General features: G+C 48.7%; 2 protein-coding genes and 1 non-coding gene across 6 annotated transcripts in view; 2 read left to right on the top strand and 1 right to left on the bottom strand.

Moving 5' to 3' along the window:
* The window catches only part of FANCI (FA complementation group I), a 40,911-nt gene extending 40,076 nt beyond the window's left edge, over positions 1-835 (top strand). For all 3 annotated transcript variants that reach the window (XM_030578041.1, XM_030578042.1, XM_030578043.1), the window contains exon 38: positions 762-835. In XM_030578041.1, the coding sequence (XP_030433901.1) occupies positions 762-827 (66 nt within the window). In that variant the 3' untranslated portion in view covers positions 828-835. The remainder of the gene's footprint in view (positions 1-761) is intronic.
* Positions 807-24,693, bottom strand: POLG (DNA polymerase gamma, catalytic subunit). Of its 2 annotated transcripts, none has more exons than XM_030578045.1 (23): positions 24,594-24,693; positions 22,836-23,490; positions 22,184-22,379; positions 20,702-20,869; positions 19,425-19,571; positions 18,795-18,874; positions 17,975-18,157; positions 17,195-17,346; positions 16,757-16,880; positions 15,418-15,642; positions 14,851-14,971; positions 13,535-13,612; positions 13,118-13,237; positions 12,153-12,313; positions 10,376-10,429; positions 9,869-9,986; positions 9,125-9,260; positions 8,744-8,990; positions 8,146-8,268; positions 7,320-7,488; positions 5,700-5,908; positions 3,109-3,269; positions 807-1,336 (listed from the first exon to the last, which is right to left on the bottom strand). In XM_030578045.1, the coding sequence occupies exons 2-23, from the start codon at positions 23,426-23,428 to the stop codon at positions 1,272-1,274; spliced, it is 3,630 nt and encodes a 1,209-aa protein (XP_030433905.1). In that variant the 5' UTR covers positions 23,429-23,490; positions 24,594-24,693; the 3' UTR covers positions 807-1,271. The 2 variants fall into 2 exon arrangements, with proteins under 2 accessions (XP_030433905.1, XP_030433904.1); XM_030578044.1 differs by having other exon boundaries at positions 17,183-17,346.
* Positions 24,694-24,861: 168 nt separating this feature from the next.
* Positions 24,862-24,934, top strand: TRNAR-UCG. Its single transcript has one exon. It is a non-coding gene; the product is annotated as a tRNA-Arg (tRNA).
* Positions 24,935-25,153: the final 219 nt, after the last annotated feature.

A 25,153-nucleotide genomic window follows, 5' to 3' on the forward strand; every position in this document is an offset into this window, starting at 1 on the left:
CTTTCCCTCATTTCAAGTGCTGAAAGCAGAGTAGCACTTTGGCCTTCCTTAATCTCCACCGGAAAAGAATCTGTTCCCCTCTGACTAATGCATTTGTGAGTGCTAGAATGTCCTAGTTCCTAGAGGCTTAACCTGTTTGTTCCCTTAAAGATCTACTGTAACACAAACAGTTATCAGTGCCCTTTTGAGTAGACACTACAACCAAAATAAGGAGGCTTCTGCCTCAGGGCTTATACCAGGGGTTGGCAACCTTTCAGAAGTAGTGGGCTGAGTCTTCATTTAGTCACTCTAATTTAAGATTTTGTGGGCCAGTCATATATTTTAACCTTTTTAGAAGGTCTCTTTCTATAAGTCTATAATAAAATATAACTAAACTATTGTTGTATATAAAGTAAATAAGGTTTTCAAAATGTGTAAGAAACTTCATTTAAAATTAAATTAAAATGCACAGCCCCCCGGACCAGTGGCCAGGACCCGGGCAGTGTGAGTGTCACTGAAAATCAGCTCGTATGCTGCCTTCGGCAGGTTGCCTACCCCTGGCTTATACTCAGTCTGATTTCCAGATAAAACAAGCATGCATTAATGGGGCTTTTACCAGTGGCAGTATCTGTGTGAGAACACCAGCCCTGATGTGGAAAGAACAGAGATAGCTCCCATTCTGTGTGAGTGGTTTCTTGAAGTAGATAAAGGGTTATTAGGTTAGAACCGCAGAAGCCTGTTCTTCAGTAGCATAACTCATGCTTTTATTGATATCCCCCCAGACTGTTGCAGCAGAACAGCCAGCTGAGAGTCAGGAACCCAAAAAGAAGAGACGACGAAAAAAATAGAGTTCCTGCCTTCTTGTCAAAGTAACACTCACCCAGCACAGTTTTTCTGTTGCAGACTGGCAGCAATGCCCTGGACAACTGTACTTATAACGAAATTGTTCTGGCAGTGGAAAATAACAAGCACTCATGAACTCTCCCTTGGCTGCTTGAGCTATGCTGGCCCAGTGATGCACAGTCTGTGCAAGACCTTGTATTTTACAGCTAAAAATTCAGCCTTGGGTAGGCTGTTCGGACACTGTTCTGGGAGCTGCCTTTGCCATTAAATGTGCTGCTTCAGTGGAGTCCTCTCCCTCAGCCAAGTCCCTTCTTCTTAGGGCAAGACAAGACCTGTCACCTGGGCTGGTTTGCTACCAGAAGCCCTGCCCTTGCAAAGACCCCAAGCACTGGCATTCCCTGCCAATAAGTTAGCTGTTTGAGAGCCTTACAGTCTGGTTGTCTCCAGCTCTATTTTCTTTTCTCCAGTGAGCCTTTGGTTATTTCAATAAGCTGATATATATCCAGAGCTTCACCTGAAAGACAGTTGTAAGCTGTTAATTTACTTCCACTTGGGCACTTTCTGAAAGCCCACAACATAAGTGATAGACACCTCACCCCAACACTGTGTTTTCCACTGTTTTGTTGCTTTAAAAGGCCTTAATGCCCCCTCTGTGTATACAAAAATCACTGCAGCCATAGTCTGTAAAGACAGGAACAGAGAAGCCAACTATGGTGTTACAGTTTAAAAATGGAGATTATTAATAATATTCCTGTGGTTGGACTCTAGTGTTCTCTTGTTTCTGTGGACTTTAGCTGTAATGCACTTGGCTGCTTTGATCCATGTTCCTGGAGAGAAGTCAGAGGTTTCTACCACTAGGACATGTTCACTTGTTGTGCCTTTCCTAAAATGCTTTGGCTTAAGCTTTACCAATAAAGATTGTTTAAAGGGGTATTGCGTGGCTTATTTAAAAGCCATGCATTGAACTATTCACATTTCCAACTGCCTATTCATCTGTGCTTCTAAAGTTAGGCAATTAGTTCTTTACTTGAAAGAACTGTCTCACATTTCAGGAGGTATTTAAATAGCTGCTACTTTTAATTGATGAAAATAAGTAACTAAAGATGTTTGTCAAGTGATGAGTAATTATCCTGAATTGGTGGGTACTAGTACGACTTCAGCCTGGATTATCTGCAGCTTTCTAAACAAGGCTGTGCTGTGCTAAGAACAGTCAATAGCACTAGTGTAAGACTTAGGATGTGTTTACACTGGAGCTGGAGGTGTAATTTCCAGGTCAAGTGTACATACTCCCACACTAGCTCACAAGCTAGAGCACTAAAAATAGAAATGAGGGTGCCGGTAGCAGGATGGGCTAGTCACACTGAGGGCTGGTCTGCACTACGGGAGGGGCTCGATCTACGATACTTCGACTTCAGCTACGCTATTCACGTAGCTGAAGTTGCGTATCTTAGATTAAGTTACCTACTGTCCTCACGGTGCGGGATCGATATCCACAGCTCCCCCTGTCGACTCCGCTACTGCCGTTCGCGTTGGAGGAGTTCTGGAGTCGACAGGAGTGCGTTCAGGGATCGATATATTGTGTCTAGATGAGACATGATATATCGATCCCCGAGAAATCAATTGCTACCCGCCAATCCAGCCGGTAGTGAAGATGTATCCTGAGTACAAGTCCATCTGAGACCTGAAGTATGTACTTGATTGGCCAGCCTCTTATGGTGCTGTAGCTACAGTTCTAGTTTCAGCATGTAAGTTTGAACAGAGATAGTGTTGGTATGTCTGTGCAACCTAGAATCTAAAACTCCAGCTCCAATGTGGACATACATGTAGGGGTGACAAAGGGACAGCAACTTAGAGGAATTTGCACAATGTTACTGCAACCCCGTCACCCAGCAGGGAGGTGGCAGACCTCTAGGACTTGCCCCAGAACAGGCTTCAGCTGGGAGTTCCACATAGTGCCATTGGATTGGAAATGCAGGCTGGCCTTGGTGCTGAGACAGGAACTGTCTAACAGCTGGTATAAGCAAATATGTGGTCACTTTCAGGTGCATGGTCTTTGTACAGAGCTAGGAAAACTGCCTTATTGGGAATCTGTCTTTTTATAGTAAGTAGTTTGTACCTATCAGGTGACTGTGACAGAGCAATGCTCAATCACAAGCTCCTAGCTGAACACAGCTCTGTGACAGAGCATTTAAGAGCAAGTGCTACTTACAGATGTAGATTAGCTGTTCATGCTTCAGTAAGCTATAATCTCCTTCTCACTCCTAGTTTGTGTGAGATGATATTTACCAGGTGGGATGCCATATCTCCTCTCCAGCCCACTTGGATTTGATGGAGTTAGACAATCCATGGTCACCTCCTTCCTTAAACACAGGTCAATATCCACAGCACTGAAAAAAGCCACTGACTGAGGCAGATCCTGTAGGCCTAGTTTATAGGCAAACATGCACCTGAAAGAGTAAGAGCCACTGCATGTAAATATTTAATCTTTAGGAGAGTCTTTCCCTTCTCATCCTATTGGGATCCAGGAAGTAGGGAGGCAGAAGCCTGCCCACTGCTTAAGGACTTCCCCCCAGTCTAAGGGGAGAATCCACAGGACCTGGAAGCCAAATGATTCTGGGGGACAACTAATGAGATAACCAGGACAGGAGTGAGGTCAAAGGGTCAAACAACAGGAACCTGATGGGGACACCGAGCAGAGAACTCCAGACAGTGCCTACTGCTCTTCGAAGGCATCAAGGGAGCCAGCGAACGCTGCCCAGAGGAACTCTGCCCAGATGCATGAGCGGATGGAGGATCAGAAATAGGTCTCAGGTCACAGGAAACCCCATCGGCCAACCTCCTCTCCCTGTTTTCTAGATAGCCATTTTAGCCAGGGCTAGGAGGAGGTTGACCAGGAAGTCCCATGACTTTGTGGGGCCATGCAGTGCACTGATAAGAAGGTGAGGCGAGGCAAAAAGTGCAACCAAAAACTTAACAGGATGTCTAAGAGGAGCCGGAATAGGGGCTCTAGGTAAATATGCACCAGAGTCTCCCTCACGCCGCAGAAGGGGCAAGTGTCCAGGATGGGTGTGAACCATGCCAAGTACATGCCTGTACTCATGGCTCTGTGAAGGAGCCACCAACTGATATCCTCAGGACTTGGGTAGAGTAGAGGCTGGCCCACCGGGGTACCTCACCCTCCAGAAGTGGCAGGGGCTCCTGCCACTTTGTGTCAGGGCAGGATGCGAGGGTGAGGAAGTGAAGGGTGTGGAGCACAAGTGAGGATAGAGCCTTCCCTTCTCATAGTAGGCAGTTGATTCTAGCTCTGTGGTAAGAGCTACCCTCAAGCCTGCAAGTGGGCCAATTAGTGCTTTGTCACGGCTCTTCACTATAACCACCACCCCTTTGAGATGATGGAAAAGATCTTTACACAGACACAGGGCAGTACCCTTTATCCTCTCAGATTGCCCTGGCAGGCGGGAGACTCATCAAGGCAGGCGGGAGACTCATCAAGGCAGGCTTATTCTACTAGCAACCACCACAAGGCAATTGCTGGGTATTACAGCTTGTTTGCCAAGAGCTTTGCTTCAGTGCTGACACTCACTTTCTGTAGAGCTGGTTCTATCAGGCTTTAAAAGGCAGCAAGGACCCTGATTTCACAGTTAGCAACATGCTTGGTACCCTCTAACAGAAGGGGGAGAACTTCTGCTTTAATCAAGTCTAGTCCTGCCTGCAGCAATAATAGCTTCAAAGAAAGTTAGTTGGTTGTTAAGATTATTTTGCATCCTATCTGCACAGCACTTTGCAGATGTAAAAAGCTTTATGAGGGCTTGGTATTGCTGAAGAGGAGGTGGGAGGAAGAGAGTCAAGGTATGTTCAATTTCCCTTCTAAGAAAGGAAGAACCCAGACACTTAACTCCAGTTAATCCTCTCCCACAGTGTGTGTGTGTCAGATTTTCCCAAAGTGAAGCCTACTGCTGCCAATGGATGGTGCAAAACCACAGGTACCAAGGCATTAGCACCACCTGGGCACAGAGATGCATCTAGTTAAGCATGCCAGTAAACAGAGCAAGAGCAAGCAGCTCTGCTTTGGCCTACTTCACTGTAACAGTGCTGGGCTGTGCTGATAAGGGGACTCGTGTAAAGTTCTTACCTCAAAACTAATTTTTAAACTACAGATTAAAAACCATGAGGGTTTGACTCACTCAAGCTGCCTCACTGCTCTGACCACAATGCAGCCACACAATGGAAAGCTACTAGTGGAAGGACCCAGAGGCCAGGAAGGAGTCATACGAGCATTTCCTGGCACAGGAGCGTTGCAGGTACTGACATCCATTCCTGCCCCTGCTAGGAGAACCATGAAGTTTAACTGCACAGCATTCTGTTATATGAAGGAAGATTCTTGACACACGCAAGCCTTCAAGATTTGGAATTTTAAAAGCAATTAGGTTCTACTTCAATTCCCACCCAGTGGCTGTTGGGCCTGTGTGAAATTGGGTAGGATGGGGAGGTATTTACATCAAAACCCCAGTACCCCAATTTGCTTATTAGAGTGGTTAAAGACTGACTGCTACAGAGCCTGATAGGGATCTATAGAGCAAGAGAGACTATTTAGATCAGGAGTGAGGCCCGCAGGAAGCTTGATCTGTAATTGCCTGTGTTAGCCTGGGTGGTGAATAAAAAGGAACTCAGCCTCTGGTGCTGCTGACTAGACTCTTTTGGCCAATTCCACATTCACTAAGGACAAAACATAACTGAAGTGATGGACTGTTTCTTAACTCTCCTACCATACCAACAGTTTCAGCCTATTCTGTCTCATCAGGAAACACATGCCCTGCAGTTTTGCCCCTATGAAGCAGCATGGCTGGAATGTGGCTGGGTTTTTTTAGAACCTTTACCGTGTTAGGAGGTTGGTGATCTGCAGGGCTAGTGCTGCCCGGTAGCGATCTTCACCCTGGACCAGGTAGCGCACCTCATCATGAATGCTGATGCAAAAGCGCCCATCAATGCTGAATTCTTCAAAGAGCCATTTCATGGATACCAGCATTAGGTGCAAGTAATCTACAGCTGAGCTCTGCACCACCCAATTCACTCTGCTGGTTACAAACTGGAGGAAAAACAAACCAGAAGCTAGAAGGGCTCTAGAACTGATTCCCATAGCAGCACATTCCCTGGGGAAGTCTGTTCCCATAGGGTCACGTTCTACCAAGAAACAATTGGTGGTAAGAAACCTGAAAGGGTTGTGTTGCTGGGGCAGTGTTTGAGAATACAAAATCCTATCCAAAAACAAAACAAACAAAACCCCAAATACACCCACTGGAGAGAACAATTACAGAAGGGCATCATGATAGGATACAACTTCTTTTTGTTATTTCCTAGATGCTAATCAACCCTCATTATACAATTGCCCTTTTATAGGATCATGTTCCCAGCATGCTTTTCAGGGGGGTTGACCCTTTAAAGCTAGCAGAAGCAAGCAGTCTCACCCCTGAAGGAGCTATTTACAACTAGTTACTGCAGCTGTCTACGTGCTGGTGAGTATGCTCAACTCCTGCTATATTCTCTCTTTTATTCCTGAGGATATGGCACATTCTCACTGGCTTCTATGGTGTCAGTAGGTTCAGCAGGCACTACTCCCACCTCTAAGTCACAAGGCCATGAGGTTTAATTGTTTCACCAGGACTGGGGCTCAGCAGAGCAGAGCAGTACTAGGTGCACGTTGCACTTCTGAAGATGCCACCCTTCACATGAGACTTAAACCTACCCCCGTTACGGGCTGTTCTGGGGGGAAATGAAAATGCCTGTGGCAGTTTCTAGAAAGCACTGGGGCTAATCCCATTGTCTTGACCAGATTCCTTCCCACAAGGGAAGTGGCTGCAATATTGCAGGCTCTGAACTGCTGCTGTTTCATTTGACTACAGAGGCCCTAAATTGCCCACACACCTGTGTGACTTCCTTGATGTCAAGGGTGCAAGTGAGGGCAGGTTAGACCCCATTGTCTACCCTGTAGCTGCAGAGACACCTGGGGTATGACAGGCACTGTAAGAACCTGGCTTTGATTCAGTCTGTACCACAGCTTCTGACAATTGATTCTAGAGCATTTGCTGAGTACAGAGGGGGTTTAGCCTCAAAGTTAACTGTTGTCTTTGCTGTAGCACAACCTTCAAGCAAAGCTGCTGTGCATCACTGTCTGTCACAAGGCAGCATGACTGAGAACTACAGCTGCACCAAAACTTGTATGGGTGGAGCACCAATAAACCTGTGGTGCCACAGGATGATCCAAACTGTTCCCAATCCAGGGCACTATTGGCAGCCAGCCAGCAGTCCCATGGCCACTCCTGCTTTGCACAGAATAGAGCAGGATCCAGTCACTTAACTAATACAAAGTCCGCCTGTTTAGACTACAGTTTAGACTACATAGAGCGTTGCTAGCTGGGAGCGCCAAGGTCATCTCATTCCAACCGACAAACCTTGAAAGCCAAGTCAGAGCCGTGTGTCAGGCTACGGTTTGCTCTTACCTCGCCCTTGACAGCAGCTGGCTCCAGGGCTCTGCTGATGCAGCAGCCCAGCACGGGGGTTCTTGGTGAGGCAGACATAGCAATGCTTTCCAGCTTGTTGAACATTTCAGACTCAGTCCCTCCAGCCCACACACGCTGGCATACCACATCCCACTTTCCCCTGGGCGACCTGCAGTGTGGGGAATAGAAGGGTCACTACATCTTCCCCCAGGAACCTGCCACAAAACAGTCTCTGCAGAGGCACTGGAGTCAGAGCTTTCATGAGCTTCACCATCGATAATAAAGGGGCTCAGCTGCACTAGCTTTTCACTTGTGCAGATTTAGCTTTATGGCACATCAGCAAACTGGCAGGAAGGGAAGCCCCCAACTAACGGAGCAGGGGATTCTGCAGAAGAAGTGTATCAGCAGAGCTACAGGGAGGTTCAGAGCTGGAAAAGCAGGGATGCTGAAGGTCAGGATTGAGGTGCATTGCAGAGTTATGGGGACAGATGGGAGGAGGAAAGTCCAGGATTACAATAGCAGGGAATGTTGCAGATTAGGTGTAAAGCGCATTGGGAGAGGCTGGTGGGGAAATCTGAACAAAGCCTGGCTATTTCATGGCTGCCCTCTTTTCTTGCACAAAAGCTAAAATTGCCCTTGGCCTCCAAATTTCATTTGATTAAGAGAGCTGTTGACTTGCCTCTTTCACCAGCATCCTCTTTCTGGACATACGACTCCTGTGTATACCAGCTCTCCTTTCCCTGTGTTACTGGGACAGGGCACATCGGAGGGTTTGCATATCCCATTTCCCACAAACAGAGGCTCTTCTCAAGCTTTGCTCTCTCACCTCTTCGTGGTTTCTCTCCGTATCCTTCGCACGTCCTGCCAAGACACAGAACCGTCCTCTGCCCTCTCTACTGGTAAGCCCAGCTCTCTCACTAGCCACTCCCCTTCCTCAGAAAGGTGATACCTAGGAAAGAGGAACCAGTAGGGATAAATGGCATCTTAGACTTAGATCTCCTGGAGTTTCAGGAAGAAGGTTCATGGTTATGGAACTGAGCAAGCCTGCTCAAAAGCTTCAAATTAATTAACTCTTGACTGTCAAGAAGCATGAGCTCCAGATTCAGGACACTTAGGCCAGGACAGTAAGAGAGCCCAGAAGCCTGCAATGTGCTCTACCTTCACCTCATTAGGAAGGATTTGTCTATGTCAGAGACAGACACAGCTTCCTTTCAGGCAGCTCCACAGGGGCAGCCAACCTACCAAAGGACCCTTCTGGTCCAAATCCCAGGAGGAATGACCCAGCTGGAGCCAGACTGAGCTAACAGTGTGGCAAGTTCCTGGCCAACTCCTTCAACAGTGGACACAACGTCACAGGCAGATCACATTCCCCACAGCTTTCTGCGTCAAAGCTTTGCTAAATTAAACCACAAGGCAGCACTCACCGCCGAATCCCCTTGGTGACTGCATACATCTGCCGAGCCTTCTCAGCTGCCTGCTGCTGCGTCAGCCGATGGTTAAACTGCATAAGCAGGCGCTCTGCAAAGGGCTGGCCTGCCCCATAGATGCGCCCATAGTTGAAGACTTTGGCATGCTCCCGACTGATCCCCACTGTAGAGGCCGTCTTGCTGTGCAGGTCTGTGGCGTTGCTCTTCTTTCCCTGCAGAGTCATCCAGCCAAATGCAGTACAGCCTGGGGGGCAGGAGAGAGGAGGTTAATGGAGACTGGAAATGGGTCTGAGTCAGACCTCACAGCATCACCAGCACCCTAACTGCCCTCCACGTCACATGACTGCAGGGCAATGCTGCCCCAGCTGAACCTCTCACCATGCATGCCTGAAAAATGAGCCTCCCCGAGGACAGCAGCTATCCAGAGCTCCTGGGAATCCACATCTGCTCCAACCAGGTAGTAGCCTGGAGGGACTTGGACCATGGCTTTAAGCTCGCTGCCTACTCGGTCAGCCTGTGAACACAGATTGATACCACTTTGAGCATGTCCTCCTACACCTCTCTCACCCCCACACCACTGCCAGGCTAACCACAACTTTTCTCCAGTGGCTGCCTGGCCTCAGCATCCTACTTTCCTGGAAGATCACAACATGTGGTATTAACACCATACAGCTCTTCCAGTGCAGAAATGCCAGCCAGAGACACTCCTGACAAGGGGAATACAGGCAAGGAGACCAACTACTGCCTTGCTCCACTCTTACCCCACTTCCTTTGCGAAGGCCTCTGCATCCTAGATGGAGTCCAGAAGGTCTCCACTGATTCTAACTCCCTTTGCATTGGGGTTTTGCTCTCAGTCCTTGGGCTTCTGGATCTCATCAGCTCTAGGTTATTAGGCCAATTTATGTCAGTGAGACAAGAGGGCAGAGGATTATAGAACCAGCCTCCGAGATCTACAAAGTTCACACCCAACCCAAGACATACTCCCGCTCCCCCAAATCCGATTTCTAATCCAGGACAGTTGTCACTAGCTTGAGATCTCCTGCCCTGTAGGCCAGGAGAAATCCCACACTACTGTGCTCCACAAATAATCCCTCTCCAGAGCACTAAAAGATAGTTCTGTACCCGGGCATTGCTTGCAGTCAGCCAAGTGGGTTCCACAGCCCGACGAGTGATGGTCCCTGCTGTTATCACCTGTGGCAGGATGGCTCCATAATTACTCTCCTCATCATAGTCTGGATGTCTGGAACAGAAGCGGAGTGTCACTGCCTGCCCACTGGAGAGCAGTTGGGATGAAGAGGCCTGGCTCTGGCTTTTCCCACACTGAGAACTCAGTAACTGAAACGGACTTCCCAGCGGCTGTAGCCGAGAAAGATCCATCACATGGGACTGAGTTTCTAAAGTCCTTTTATGATCCAGCTTGGAGTCTGATTGCTGAGCTAGGCCAGAAAGTTGCGACTATTAGGAGGAAGTAGGGGAACTAGGAGAGAGACTATTCCCCCTGTACTGCCCCAATTCTGACCCCTTTAAGGATTCAGGTTCCCATAGTCTCAGAGAAAGAAAGGTCCAATAGTCAAAGGTCAGATTTAACTGAACAGAGGCCACTGACCTGTAGGGCATTTCCTTACATACCTAGTTACTGACCGAGGCAGCTCCCCTTTCTTCAGCCACACGACCACCTGGGAGCTGTTGAAACAAGAACACATGAGGCCAGGGCCCAGTGAGAAAGGCTGGGAAGAGAAGGGCCACGAACAGCAGCTGAGGCAGGTAAACGCTTAGAGGGAAGATCTCACCCTGGATCTTCGATTCTATTTGGTGAACCCCCGAATTTGCATCCCCTTTTTTCAGGTTCTTTCCTTCAGCTGCCCAAGGCCTACACGCCAAAGCTGAGCACGCTGTCTCCACTGTGCTTCTAGCCCCGGCCATGCCAGCATGTGCTGAGGGCAAGGCAGTTTTAATGATGAATTAAGTAGGTTTCTGGCACTTATGACTGCCAAAATATTAGTTTGTGGGAGATGTTTGTCCTCTTGCTTGGGTTGAAGCAGCACATTCTGGCACTGCGCACACACCTACAGCCCAGTTCATACCCGTTTCCATTAACAGTGGCTGCTGCTCACTATGGAGGAGTCAAAAGGTGCCACCAATGAGCAGAGTGATCAGGAACCACTCAGACATTTGTCATTTTCCCACCTCTAACTGAATGCTACATGGAAATAATGCTTTAAACTGAGGAATGAAAGGTTCAGCTTAATCTAGACCATGGGGAAAAACCATTCATTCACAGGATGGGACACTGAGGCTGTGACAAGAGATAGGGCTTCATCCCTCAGACCCTGCATCTCCAGTACCGCAGTTCAGATTAGCCCCCTGTACTGTGATCAGGCAGATACAACCCCACACAGCAAGCTGCCGGGAAACAGACAGTGATATTTGACATGGGAGGAGCTCCCTGTCCAAAAAACAGCAGTGGTCAAGGGGTGTGTTACAATTTAGAAGTTACTGTACTCTGCTAAGAGGAGTTAGTAGCAAATCTACCAGACCCCTAACGTGTGCATTTACCTGCCTGACTCCTGGAAGTGCTAAAAGTGGGGGCACATGTACTCTCAGACTATTACAGATCTACAGAAAGCTCCTTCTGCAGTACTAATATCTAATCCCCCGCAACCCCTGTCCCTAGGAATCCTAGTGGACATTGTCCACATTAGATCTAGCTGGGCCTTGACATTCCCCTGACCCTTACCCATAGGAGCGCCTGTTGAACTGCCATTGCATTCCTTGGGAGTTGAAGACATTTGCATCCTAGCGCTGTGGACCTGGGGCTGGAGGGGCTTAACCCACTCTGCTTACGCACTGTCTGAGCTCCCTTCCTGCACTTACCCATTAGAGTTTCATTTTGGCTCTTTGCCTAATCCCTTTTTCCTTTAGGTGTGCAAACTTTGTGCCCTGGATCAGCCTCTCTGGAGGCCTTCCGGGCTCCTTCCCTTATCAGCTCTAATGCTCCTCAGTGCCTCAACGTACATACTGTGAATGGCTTGCCAATTACAGAACCAGTTTCTCCTCTCTTGGTTTTCACACCTCAACTGCTAGAACAGGGCCTCATCCTCCCTGATTGAACTGACCTCGTTATCTCTAGCTTGCTTGCTAGCACACATATATACACCTGCCCCTGGATATTTCCATTACATGCATCTGAGGAAGTGGGTATTCACCCATGAAAGCTCATGCTCCAAAACGTCTGTTAGTCTATAAGGTGCCACAGGATTCTTTGCTGCTTCAACATACAGAGGTGCATTACACTACAGTTCCTGTGCGAGTCCCGTTATCAGTCGCTCAGCAGCAGATCCCCCACGGGTGGGGAACTTTGCAGTTTAATTGAGGGAGGAGAGGAATTAGTGTCTGACTATCTCACCTAATTCGCTTGTGAGCATTCCTCCAGAACGAGATCATTTTGTTAATTTCAAGGGCCCTTGTCCCATCAGTGCCCCCAATGCCAGCCCGTAGGGTGCCATCCTCCATCTTGGGCAAGAAATCCTTGGCAAAAGGGCTTCCAACGTTGTTGTCATTCCCATCCTTTAACAGCAAGGGAAAGGAGGTTGGCTTGGCTCAGTACATTGGGCAGTCATTATTATGAAATAGAAGTGAAACCCTGGTCACTTCCCTGCCCCATTCCACATCTTTACAAGCACATCCTTCGCACCAGCCCTGTCACGAGCTGCTGACCAGGGCAGGTGGCTACATCAAAGAAGTGTGGGCTGAAGAAGGAGTGCAAGTGCATTCAGCAGACAGGAACTGGGAGGCTAATCCAGCTGAAGGTATAGGGGGAGGGATAACTCAGTGGTTTGAGTATTGGCTTGCTTAAACCCAGGGTTGTGAGTTCAATCCTTGAGGGGGCCATTTAGGGAACTGGGGTAAAAATCTGTCTGGGGATTGGTCCTGCTTTGAGCAGGGGGCTGGACTAGATGACCTCCTGAGGTCCCTGCCAACCCTAGTATTCTATGATTCTAACCCTGAGTGGGAGGATGAGAGCAGACAGGATGAAGACCATGAGACTGTGCAAGTCCTTGAAGGAGAAAGTGAGGAGCTGGGACTTGGTCCTGTTAGGCCAGTAAAGGGCTTTAGGGGGATAGGTAAGGGAACAGTCCCACAGTTAAAATACTCAGTGCCCATGTGCATTTCAGTGGGGAACTGTTCAGCACGCCCCAGGATTTAGCATGAGGACAGCAAGAGCATAGCTGGGTCAGTGCAGGGGGAATGCTCTCCGGATGTGTCACTCACTCCCCCTTTGAAGCCTGCCATGGGTCTCAAACACCATGCCCTGCACTCCAGGGAAGGCTTGGCAGCAAACAAGTAACATCCTAGGGACTCCACACTCACCTTATGGGGCAGCCTGAAGAACCAGCAGCCAGGGATGTTGATATCATTGTAAGGGCCATTGCCATGGTGATATGTAGGCTGGCTCTCGGCACACTCCAGCTCCTGGTAAGCAGTCTCTCCCTGAAACCATCCAGCACAAGACACTTGATAAACTTAGAGCCAGAAGAAGGAAAAGCCTCAAGGGTGGGGGGAAGCACCTAGTTAATGAAGAGCCACCTAAACTACACAAGCACCTGGAAATGAAAGCCTGACTCCTCACACACTACAATGGTGACATCTATTGGGCTTCTGAGAGCAGCCTCCTAAAGGGACCCTGCTATGGAGGGAGTCGCTCCTCGTCAGCCATGCAGGATCCTAGGCCCTCTTGTTCGGAATGAATCCCAGTTAGCTGACCCACTCCCAGTAGGTTCCATTTACCTGCCTGGGCCCTTTAGCTGTTCTGCCTGTTTCAGCTTCCACATCAGCATCCACCTCCAATCGGCTCAGCTCCTCCACCTGGGAACAAAGGGGACAGAAGGATCAGAGAGCTTCTTAGTATGTGCTTTGGCTTCCCAGTTACATCAGGGGCTTCCTGGACAGCTCTTCCAGGAACCTCTCATAGTGTGAGGCTGCTGTTCTCCAGCACATTGTTGGGCCCACAGCTCTCCAGCTTCCTCATTTTTAAAGTAAGTTGTGTGTTGGCGAAAGTGTTGGCTTGATATCTAAGACGACTTTAGGCATCCATTTATCCTTGAAACAGGTACAGACTAGGATGCAGCAGGGCAATAACGTGCAGTAATACCTGGAGAGAGAACCCTGGGGCAAATAGGGAATTCAGGCTCCATAGCTATTAGTCTCTGGCCTCTCTGCCAAGACTCTCAGCAAAGAGGCCAGTTCTTTTCACACAGGCTGCTGAAGAGCCATCAAAGGACAATAACTCAGTCACTTGGGATTGCGCTGGATTTGAATCAGCAGCACAGACGAAAGAGGCTCTGTACCCCATTCCCATCCAAGCCTGCCAGTCCCCTTTCTTACATCACTTTAATTGGATATCAGCACAACAGGTGTTTAACCAGCAAGAAAGTAGCTGTGCGGAACAGGATGGAGACTTAGTGAATGTCTGAGAGAACAGGGTTTCTGGACTCCAAAATGGGATTCTCTGTTCTGGGCTACAAGAAATTCCTTTGCTTCTCACTACTTCAGACACCCCCTTCTTTCCCTCAACCCTCTCTGAAATGACTTCAGTTGCTCCAAGTCAAAGGCTGCTAAGATTTGGCATTAACAAATCTCTGAGTAGGGTGACCACCTGGCCAGACTTTTAGTAGCTCAAACCAGAGGGACTGTGGGAGTGAAGGGTCAGATGTCGATTCAGTGGAGTTGACCTGAACTCAGTATTTTTTAATGTTCTCTTCATATATTAGAACAAAAACAAAAAAAAAACAAACAAAAAAAAAAAAAACACAAGATTCCTTTCAGGGAAATGACCATGGAAAGCAACCCCTGTGTGAATCAGTCAAGGCTAATGGGGACAGCCAGCCACAGGAAAAATGATCAAGGAACCCAGGTGGATAGTTGGTTTGTTTGAAGGTGCCAGGTCATTTGCAGGGCAGGAGCCAAAGGCAGTCAGGCCCTCTCTTCTCATTCAAGCAGGTGGACTTTGCCCATCATGCTTTTCCAGGGGGAACAAGTGCCTCGGACAAGTTTTCTGAGCCTCTACTCCCACAGTCCCTCAGTTCCAGCAAACCCAGCTTTACCTTTTGCCAGATAGTGCTGTTGTCTGTTAACATGAGCTCCTCTTCAAGGCAGGTGTTCAGTGAGCCAGGCTGCTCCTTCCCTCTCTCCTTACAATGCTCCTTGTACAGGTGCTCAATAACCCTAGAGGGAGAAGGCAAAGGAGAGATGAGTGGTACTCAGGAACCTGTGTCTTTGGGAGTGGAGACAGGTTTCATATTGAGCATCTGAAGTGGAATTTATCTTCAAAAGGACAGGCCAAAATTCCCAGCCAAACACTGCTTAGCCAGAGAGGTTTTTTTCTCTGATAGGAAGGGAGAAAAGCACAGGCTTCTGTTCAGGGAGGAATAGATGCATCTTTAATGCCCTCAGGTTACTGCCTTATTTGATTGCCAAGCAGTTTGAGACTTTAGAGTTTTGGATTAATTTGCTGACCTTCTTCCCAGAACCTCCCTCCCCAAAACTGCAGCAAATAACCACTAGAGATCAAAAGTCTTAGCAACATGGGATTCTCCTCCAGCTTAGTGAATACGGTAATGTACTGCTGACATCTCCTTAGATATCCCATCCCATCTCTCTCACTATCCTACCTGTGTGGACAGGATGGCTCTTCTGCCTCTGAGATATCCTTTGGCAAATTGTCCTTCCTCCCTGGCACCAAGTAGCCCCAGCCATGCTTCTCAGAGTAATGCACTGGGAAACCATCCCAGGTTAGTCTCATTAGCTTTGGTGTCACTCTCATCTGAAGGCTGATGAGACTGGGACCTGGCACCCAATCTGGATCATTCAGGCGCAGACAGAGTTTACGGTACCATCTAGAGACCCAAGACAGTAACAATTAGGGTGGGGAAAAAGACTTCAAGAGCAGTTCAAAGTTTCCTCTCCATCTAGTTCCTTTCATATTGGTTAACAAGGCAACATGAGAAATTCCCTTCACTATTAATGTTTCGAGGTGGTCCACCCTATTTCATCTCTTTTAGCCTAGGCCAGGGTTTCCCCAACTATGAGGGCAGCACATCTGTTGGGCTCACTTAGTTGATCTAATATCCAGTGAATGATCAATGGGACCATCAGCAAATGTGAGATCATCTAAATGGAACTCATCCATCAAAAAGAAACATTAAGTGGCTGCCTCCTACTTAATGTGTTCAACCACATGCTTTCCAAGTGCTGCATTTCTAAGGGACAAGGGAATGATTTTGCCATCTCCTTATAAAAAGCTGTCTTTCTGGAGAAGCTTGAATATTTTCTCTCTCTCTTTGGGACAGTGGAGTACGAGAAATCTTGGGAGTATGGGGATTTCTCTTCCTCTTATGGGACGAGCACATGCTCCAGCTCAGGAACCCATTCTCAAGAACTGCCAGCCCTGAAAGACAGTTTCCGATCTTCTTTGAGCATAGAACAATGTATATGTTGAGTATACCTTCAACCCCGGATAGCAGGGCAGTGGGGTAGCTGTGGTGCTTCCAACATGCGGGAGGGTCCATCTTCTCTAGAAGTGGGAGGCAATTTAATTTCAACATTGGTTGAGCACAAGCCAGTTTGAGCAGAATACTTAAATGTGCCCAGTTCTTAGTGGTGGCTTCCAAAGATGATCCCCTGTCTACTGAGAGCTGAACTGGGACCCACTAATCTCACAGCAGCCAGAGTGTAACCCCAGCCTCTGAAGCAAAAGGTACATATTTCATCCACTCAGTTTCCAGGCTCTCCACTTCACCTATCCTTCTACCACCTGTTGGCTATTTACTGCCCATCAGCAAAGGCATTTAGAAAGGGACTAAACAGCTGGAATATCGGGGCCCCATGAGCAGGAAGAGGAGCTCAGATAACACTTCCATAGATTAGTAATAGCAACTGGAAACATTTCCATCTACAAACCAAAGTCACCATTAAGTGGTGAGTTATGCAAACCCCTTTTGAATGACTTACCCGGGGTGGCCTGGCAGATGCTGGGTTCTCTTTGGTAGCAAACTGATAGTCTCCTTCAGACGCTCCAGCAAGACCCAGCTCTCAGGGATTCTCAGCTCTTCCTCTTCACTGGGGGGACCAGGATCTGATTTTGTAACAAACGTAAGCAAGGGATGTTCTCTCTGCACCCACTTGGGAATGCAGCATGATCAGAAACAGTGCCCTTTCCGACATGCGCTGCTCTTACACGTGATCCAATATTTGCTTAGTTATTTCTGTTCCTCCCTGTCTAGAAAGTTACACTGACTATGCCTCTACCTGACAGCTGGCCTTTCCCATTGGTTTAGATTTCCCACCGCTGCATGTCTTTCCTGCAACGTCACTAGAACTTAGAGATAGTTGGTATTAAGCCTGTTTTCCACCCTCAACTCCCCACCATGCACCCACCAAGAGCACTACCTTCCTGCCACTCTAGGGCAGATGGGTTTGCCACCACTTTGGCTGGCTCGCTGTTTACATCTTCATTTTTCTTCCTTCCTGTTTTCTTCTTCTTCTGCTTAAATTCCTGTAGGTCCCACTCCAAGTCCCATAGCCAGGGATCATCCTTATACCTGCATGGCAGAACAACATTACACGTTGTGTGTTTCGGCTTTGCGTTTCTACATTCTGCCTGATCTAGACCCTGCCAATGTCCTGAATTCTGACACCTAGTTCCAGTTTACTTTACCAGCGACAAGAAGGAGGGACACACACAGACCTAATTTTTGACTATTTTCCCTGTCAAGCATGAACTTGAGGGTTATGAACAGAATAAAAGCAGTGGACGGCAGCAATGCCAGATTCCTGCACAGTACCCTTTGTCAACATGCCTCGCCCAGACTTGAACAGTCAGAAATTCAGTCTCCATTGAATCTTCAGCCTCTACAGAGGCTGCTAACCAGCTGGTGCCAATTCTAAAGATAGTTTCTGAGCTGTGAACATTTGTCTGCTAGGGATTGGACTGAGGGTCAGCCCTTATGACTATGGGGACAGATTTGGGGATCTAAAGATGAATGGCTTCAGGTCTCATCAACAATCTTCTTAGTCATCTAGCCACACTATTGTCACATCAGTGCTAAGTGAATTCCTTTGCTGTTTTTAAATGAAAAATGCTTTCTCTTCCTGCACTAAATGCCAGAATATAAGCCCCTTCCTCCTTTGCATTTCCCCCTGCCATGATGCTCATGACCCAGCTGGTACCTCTCCTCGTAAAGCAGTTGACAGGCATCGTTGGCTAGGTTCATCAGGGATTTCTTCATCTCTTTCTGCAGCTCTTCATAGGTGCCCTGAGTCTCATCCAAGTACCTCTCCCAGTTCTGATTGACAGGCAGGTAAGAAACACCCATCTCCAGCATCCCTGCAAAGGTCACAGGATGGGGGCATCTACAGCACAAATACATATGGTATTCAGCACAACCCAGAAGGCATTTGGCCTGTAAGCACTAGGTTGTTCTACAAATACAGATACTAAATCTGTAACTTCAGCTCCATTTCCACTTCGGAGTTTCTCAACCTCACACTACTGCCCGGAACTGTCTATGGCTTTTGCTCTCCTGCACCGGCAATTATCGAAGGCCCTAATATGAATCTGTATGTAGGGCAGGCAGAAGAAAGTCCATTTCACCAACAAGATCCCTCAGTCCTACCCACGAGAGCTTCATTACAGAATCCCTCTCATTAAGAGCTGCCCACCTTAGCTGAGTGTGAAATTCTGATCTTTATTCCTTCTAGCCAGAAGAGAGGGATCAGGGTCCCCATGCAATGGGGCTCTGTGCAGCCCCAGAGTTCTGGCACCAGTTTGCCATTGCAACCTTCCTCAACATAAAGAACTTGGATGCTGATCGCCAACCTGGAAACGAGTTTCCACCCCCCGCCCCATCTCCAAGAGGTTAAAACTCAGGTCCTCAGCATGGCTGGATAAGACTGCAGCAACTGCGCCAAATTCACTGTATCTGTAGCCAGATTTTCGTGGCTCCGTGCAACAGTTAATTTTTGTGTTAGCTAAGGTCAAACTCCTCACCTCTCCATGAAGAGTGGCAGCTGCTTCTGGAACACTTCATGAGTGGCTTGGACATCAAGGGCACAATACTTCATCAGTTCCTTTGGGGCAGAAACAGGCAAAAAGTAGGAAGATTAGACTGTGTGTACAGAGCATAGTGCAACGAACTGGCCGAGCCAAGGGGCGCAATAACCTAGTGTCACTGTGACTGTCAGCTAGTTATACTAAAGACCTCCACAACACAGTTTTCCACCTCATCCTCACAAACTTCCCCTCCCTGGGAAAGAAATCTCAGAAGTCTGGGTCAGAGGCATGCAAATCTTAGTCAAACAGTGGCCACATCGGCAATGTGCTGGGAGACTGAGATGTGCACCAACTTTGCAAGAAAAGGGACCCAATTGTAACTGCCCTGATCATCAATATGGAGATGCTGCCTGTGAAGACTAACAGTAGCACAAAGTACTCTCCATCTTTCATTGCCCATAGCTGGGGATGCTTTGTATGTCTCCAAAAGCCACTACAAGGAAATAGAAAACATGCTGCTAGAAAACGTTATTCCTGCTGAGAGTTCTTTTTGTTTTTATAATTAAGAAATCCTCTATGGCCTGGATCCTCCTCCCCTGGCCTCTCCCAGAAGCTGCTCACCCTTACCTGAAAGTTGTGTCTGATGTCACTCATGCTCCCCTTGACAAACAGCTCACGGGCCTCTTTCTGCAGTGGCTCACCCCCAACGTACAGGTCGTGCACATCTGCAAGGTTGTTAATGCTGCTGATGTTCACCCAGTCCCACGAGCCAATCTGCAAAGAGACAAGCCAGCAGACCAGCTCAGGGCAGGAAAAGAACTGGCGGCTGACTGACATGCAGAGGCAGTTTGTCATACTATTTTTAAATTAATATATCTAAAGTATAGCTGAAGTACAGTTATGATAAGAAAACAGACTACATAAAAATTATTTGTATTACCATAGTGTCTAGGAACCCTAGTCATGTACCAGGATCTCACTGTGTTAAGCACCATGCAAACTCAGAACAACAGATCGTCTAAGTATAATCTAAGGGTTTTGCAGACATCATGGCAGAGGAGAGTTTTGGAAGGGGATTTGAAGGAGAATAATGAGGTAGCTTTGCAAAGGTTTATACATAGCTCCTTCTGAGCAATAAGGGACAGCATGGGAGAAGACACAAAGGTGCTTGCTTGAAAATTTAGCAAGTGGGCACTGGAGGCCAGAGTTGATATCTCGATAACGAATGACAGGAGAGAGGCAGGGTAGGGATAAGTCGTGAAGGGCCTTGAAAGTGAAATGTTTGATGCAACAGAGAAGGGGGAGGCAATGGAGGGATGATATGGTCACAGTAACAGGCGAGGACAATAATCTTTGCAGCAGTATTCTGAACAGATATGAGTGGGGCAAGCCTGGTTTTGTCAAGGTAAAATGGCCCTCTCTTATTCCACAGACTTGCTCCTCCTGTGTTTGCAAGTCAGAGCCACTGGCTTTACTGTCACTGACCACTTCCTACTCCTGTTAGACCTGTAGCTCCTTTGAAGCTACAAGAATGCAAGATGGCTCCACTGGGCCTTATGCACTAGGTCACCAGCACCGTTCTGACTGCAGTCCCTTGATTACATGTGATGACATAAGAGGTAGAAAGAGCCTAGCTCAGTTTTCAGACCCCAGCTGCAGTGTATAGAGATGGCCAGTAACAGCACAAGACGAAACATTTATTACAGACTCTTCTCCTTCAAACAATGCAATGGAGCAGTCCATTAAACCGTTCCTTTGGGAAGGCCAGAACTAGGTCCCCTGTGGAGGGGAAGGAGTGGGGAGGTTTTTAAATGCTAAGGAAACAAAGTGAAGGAAAACAAGCAGTTGGGATCTATAGCACTAGTTAGCAATGCACAAATTTCCTCAGTGATTCTCCTACTCACTGCAGGCCCTTCAGTTTTACTGCGCGTTTTCTTCATGTGCTGCTTGACCTGCTGCAGTCCTTTCCTCTTGCCATGCTTAGCAGCCATCCAGAGGCTGCGCTGAAATCCTGTCAGCCCTGAGATGGCCATGTGCATGCTCATGGTGTCCAGGAAACGCATTCGGGAGCCCTGAAATGCACAGCAGGTTAGGTGTCCTCAAATGTCACTGCACTGTGACCCACTTCTGACAACAAAAATTACTACACAATCCTAGGAGGAGGGGACCGAAGCCCAAACCCCACCGCCCTGGGTGGGGGGCCAAAACCAAAGCCCAAAGGCTTCAGCCCCAGGCGGGGGGGGGGGGGGGGGGCGCTATAACCTGAGCCCCGCCACCCAGAGTTGAAGCCTTTGGGCTTCAGCTTCGGCCCCAGATGGTGAGGCTCAGGCTTCGGCCCTGGGGCTTGACTTTGGCCCCAGGCAATGAGGCTCAGGCTTTGGCTTCAGCTTGGCTGACCCACAGTTTGAGAACCGCTGGGTTAGCAAACAGGCAGTCACGGAGCCACTGCCCTTTTCACAATTCACGCACACAGGCGTCTCAAGAATGGAGCTAGGGGGCTGATGGGGAGGCAGTCTGGTGTGGGAGCTGCTAGTGTTCTATGCACTCAGGAAATCTACTGGGACTTGACTTTAAACACTCAACAACTTGCTCATCTTAGTGCTGAACTGACATAATCGGACACCCAGATAGGACAGCTTGCCCTGAAATCAATCACACAGATCCAAGCCTTTATACAACTCTGGCAGCAATGGGAGTGCTTGTTCTTCTGTGTCCTAAAGGCTCCTGGCGTTAGAAATGAAAGAATCCAGGCCTGTACTATGGCAGTAAACCAAGATGCTACCAAAATGTCTTACATGTTCCACTACTTACAAATTATTTTTGTCACATACCTTGGACTACTGAAGTCCATGTCATCTGCCAGCTCTGGCCTTCATGTCTTTCCTGATGCTAAATACTTCTCTATACTTTGGTTCACAGGGAAAAGAAACTGAAAAGCACCAAGAGGCAGACTGCTGTCTCGGTAGCACTAAACAGTTGAGAATCTCAAAGCAATTCACAACCCTCAATGGAACAAAGCTCACAATCCCTCCCAGGAGGTTTGGAAGTGATGTTATTCCTGTCTTACAGTTAACTAAGGCACAAGACCTGACCTTCAAAATTAGGTGAGTGCAATTATACTTACAAAAACGTGTGCATAATTGTGCATAATTACAACTGCAGACCCAGATCGGGTAAGCATACATACAAGTGGCTGGTTAAATGTGTAACTAGCAGTAACTGCCCTAGCAAATTAACTTTGTAAAATAAATTATACATTTAACTAATTTATTGTATACACTAAATTTTGAAAATCAGTGTCCTAAGTGGCTTTCCTCAAAGCCATGCACAGAAGCCAAGGGGCAAGTAGGTGGATGAAACGGACATAAAATCAGGAAAGTACTTACTTGGATCAAGTACTGCTCTTTAATGTGTGCTCGATCAAAGGCGACATTGTGACCCACCACCAATCTCTCTGTCCAGTCCTGTTTGGTGAGACAGCTTGAGTTCAGAGCAGTTTCTAGTGGAATAAAGTCAGCCAAAGTCAGTTGGCTGGACCAGGTATAGCGTTCTTCTAGCAGCCGCTTACTGCACCAGGAGTACCTGGAAAGGAAGCATGTTATATTTTGGATTACTTAAGATTGCGAAGACTGATTCCCCTCTGCTAATCTTAGTAGAAGGACTAAGGAGGGATGAGCTAGGAGGCCAAATTCCTCCCCCCCACCCCCCGAATTTGACTTTTCAAGCAGGGCTGAGCTACACTGGCAGGAAGCAGCATAGGGAAGTCTGCACTGCTGCTGCTCAACTTTGACCTGTTCATGCACCAAGGCTGTGAAACCAGCACTGAATTCACTAACCAAATCAAACTGGAATTTCACATGTAGGCTTTAGAATTGGCCTATGTCCACTAGCTACAGCTCCATGGGACCATTTATTCACTATCAAACCAAGTATTTAGCACAATGGAGAAGCTCAGCTCTGCTGCTCCTCCGTCCATCTCCACTGTGGTAACAGTTAGTGTTGAGGCTTTTCTTGTATATTACAGTTATCACATCTTACCAGGCACTTGGTGAAACAGCCACTGCCAGTGTTGGGCAATGGCCTTCTGCCATGCACACTTCAACATCAAACACCAAGGCTCGTTCTTCAGGGAAGTCTACAGCCTTCCTCTCGCCATTGGGTCCATACTGTGTCCAACCAACTTCCCAAGCCCACTGTGAGGGCATGGGGGGCACCTCGCAGTGGAGCAGCTGATTAGCAGCCTCCAAGTAAGGAAGACTCTGCTTCTGTGCCAGAATCTGGAAGTGCTCATCAAGATCGTTGCCGTACATGCGAGGCAGCTGCAGCTCCACATCAGGGAGCATGGATGTCTCTTTGCCCCACAGGTCGTGCTTCTGCAGATGTTCCACACTCCTCTGGATGTCAGCATCTGAGTACTGCACTTGTGCACCCCGGAAAATCTGCTCGTGAAGAACCTTGGACAGCATCTGGATGTTTAGTGGGTTCACGCGCCGTTGGCTGGTGCCAGAATCTTGCATGACCTCCTCTTGCACTGGGTGACTGGCTGAAGAACCTGAAGCACATCCCCCATGCCTGGCTCTCGGTGATGGAAACAGACGTGCTAACGACTTCCTCCAGAGTAAATGTGTCATCTTCAGCCCACTTTAGTAACACGGAGAATGGGCAAGAGTCAGCCCTTTTTGGTGGGACAGGTCTGCAAAGAGAAGAGCAACAGGAGGACTGAAATTCAGCATAATGCATTTGGGGCTTCCCTCTCCTCCCCCCAAAGAACCTGAGCACTTGCAACGACCACTGGCATCACTGGAGCAGAACCAACATGGGACAGTTTAAGAAAAAACCCTCCTGCATACATAAGGCTATAACATTGTGATACTGCAACTACCCAGCTTATCCTATTCCAGTCGCTCACTCCATCCTCCCATGGGTCAATGAAACCCCATGTGCCCCATCACACAGCTCCTCCCCTTTGGCTTTTCCCTACCAGGGGAGTGTCCCTACCCTCAGGGGTCTCTCTGCCAATCTCCTCTCCCAGCCCCACAACAGGGCTTAGTTTCCCCTCAATTCCCCCCTTATGTGTCTCAGCCTCCCCTTCTACAAAGGGTCTCTCCTCTCACACCCAGGCTCCCGATGGGTCTCAGCCTTCCCCCCCCCACTCTCCTTCCCCTCCCTATGGGGCTCAGCCTCCCCCCCCCCATTCCCCTCACCATGGGGCTCAGCCTCCCTCCCCATTCCCCTCACCATGGGGCTCAGCCTTCCCCTCCCCCCCATTCCCTTCACCATGGGGCTCAGCCTTCCCCTCCCAATGGGGCTCAGCCTCCCCCCCATTCCCCTCCCTATGGGGCTCAGCCTTCCCCTCCCTATGGGGCTCAGCCTCCCTCCCCCCCATTCCCCTCACCATGGGGCTCAGCCTCCCCCCCATTCCCCTCACACACACCCGCCTCCCAATGGGGCTCAGCCTCCCCCCCCATTCCCCTCACCATGGGGCTCAGCCTTCTCCTCCCACTCCCCTCACCCTCCCTATGGGGCTCAGCCTCCCCCCCCATTCCCCTCACCATGGGGCTCAGCCTTCCCCTCTCTATGGGGCTCAGCCTCCCCCCCCATTCCCCTCACCATGGGTCTCAGCCTTCCCCTCCCAATGGGGCTCAGCCTCCCTCCCCCCCGCATTCCCCTCACACACACCCGCCTCCCTATGGGGCTCAGTCTCCCCCTCTCATCCCCAAGCCCCCTATGGGTCTCTCCCCTCCCCCGGACCCCCCCAGTTCTCAGCCTCCGGGGGTGGCTCCCCCGGCCCCTCACCCGCTGGCTCCGCCGCTCAGGGGCGGCTCGGGCGGGACAGTCGCTGTTGGCCGCGTTGCGAGCGCGGTTTCGAGGCTGCTCCCGAGATCAGATGATCCTGGCCGGGCAGGGGGCGGTGCCCCAGAGGACCAGCCCACACCGCTGGGCGCTCTTTCCGAGTTTCCGGCTCGCTCTTCCCCCCTCTGCCTCGGAGTGGATGGAACCATCCACAACGGCCGGGCCGCTTTCTCAGCTTCCTATGGCTGTCTTTAGATTTCTCATGCACAGTGGCCGCGTGGCCTAATGGATAAGGCGTCTGACTTCGGATCAGAAGATTGCAGGTTCGAGTCCTGCCGCGGTCGCTAGTTGAGGGCCTGAGTTGGCTTCTGTACTTTTTTTTTTAAATATATTTATAAAACACCTATTTTAAAGTGGCAGAAAAAGGAAAGAATCCCAGAGCAATGTCCACAGGGCAAATCTCAGAACAGACGAGTGAGTACGAACCCAGTGCTGATGCAAAAATCACCTAGCCAGTGATAACAATTAATGTTTATATTTATTTTTATTTCATATTAAAGAGC

Source organism: Gopherus evgoodei, chromosome 10 (assembly GCF_007399415.2).
Source record: "Gopherus evgoodei ecotype Sinaloan lineage chromosome 10, rGopEvg1_v1.p, whole genome shotgun sequence".
Lineage (NCBI taxonomy): Eukaryota > Metazoa > Chordata > Testudines > Testudinidae > Gopherus > Gopherus evgoodei.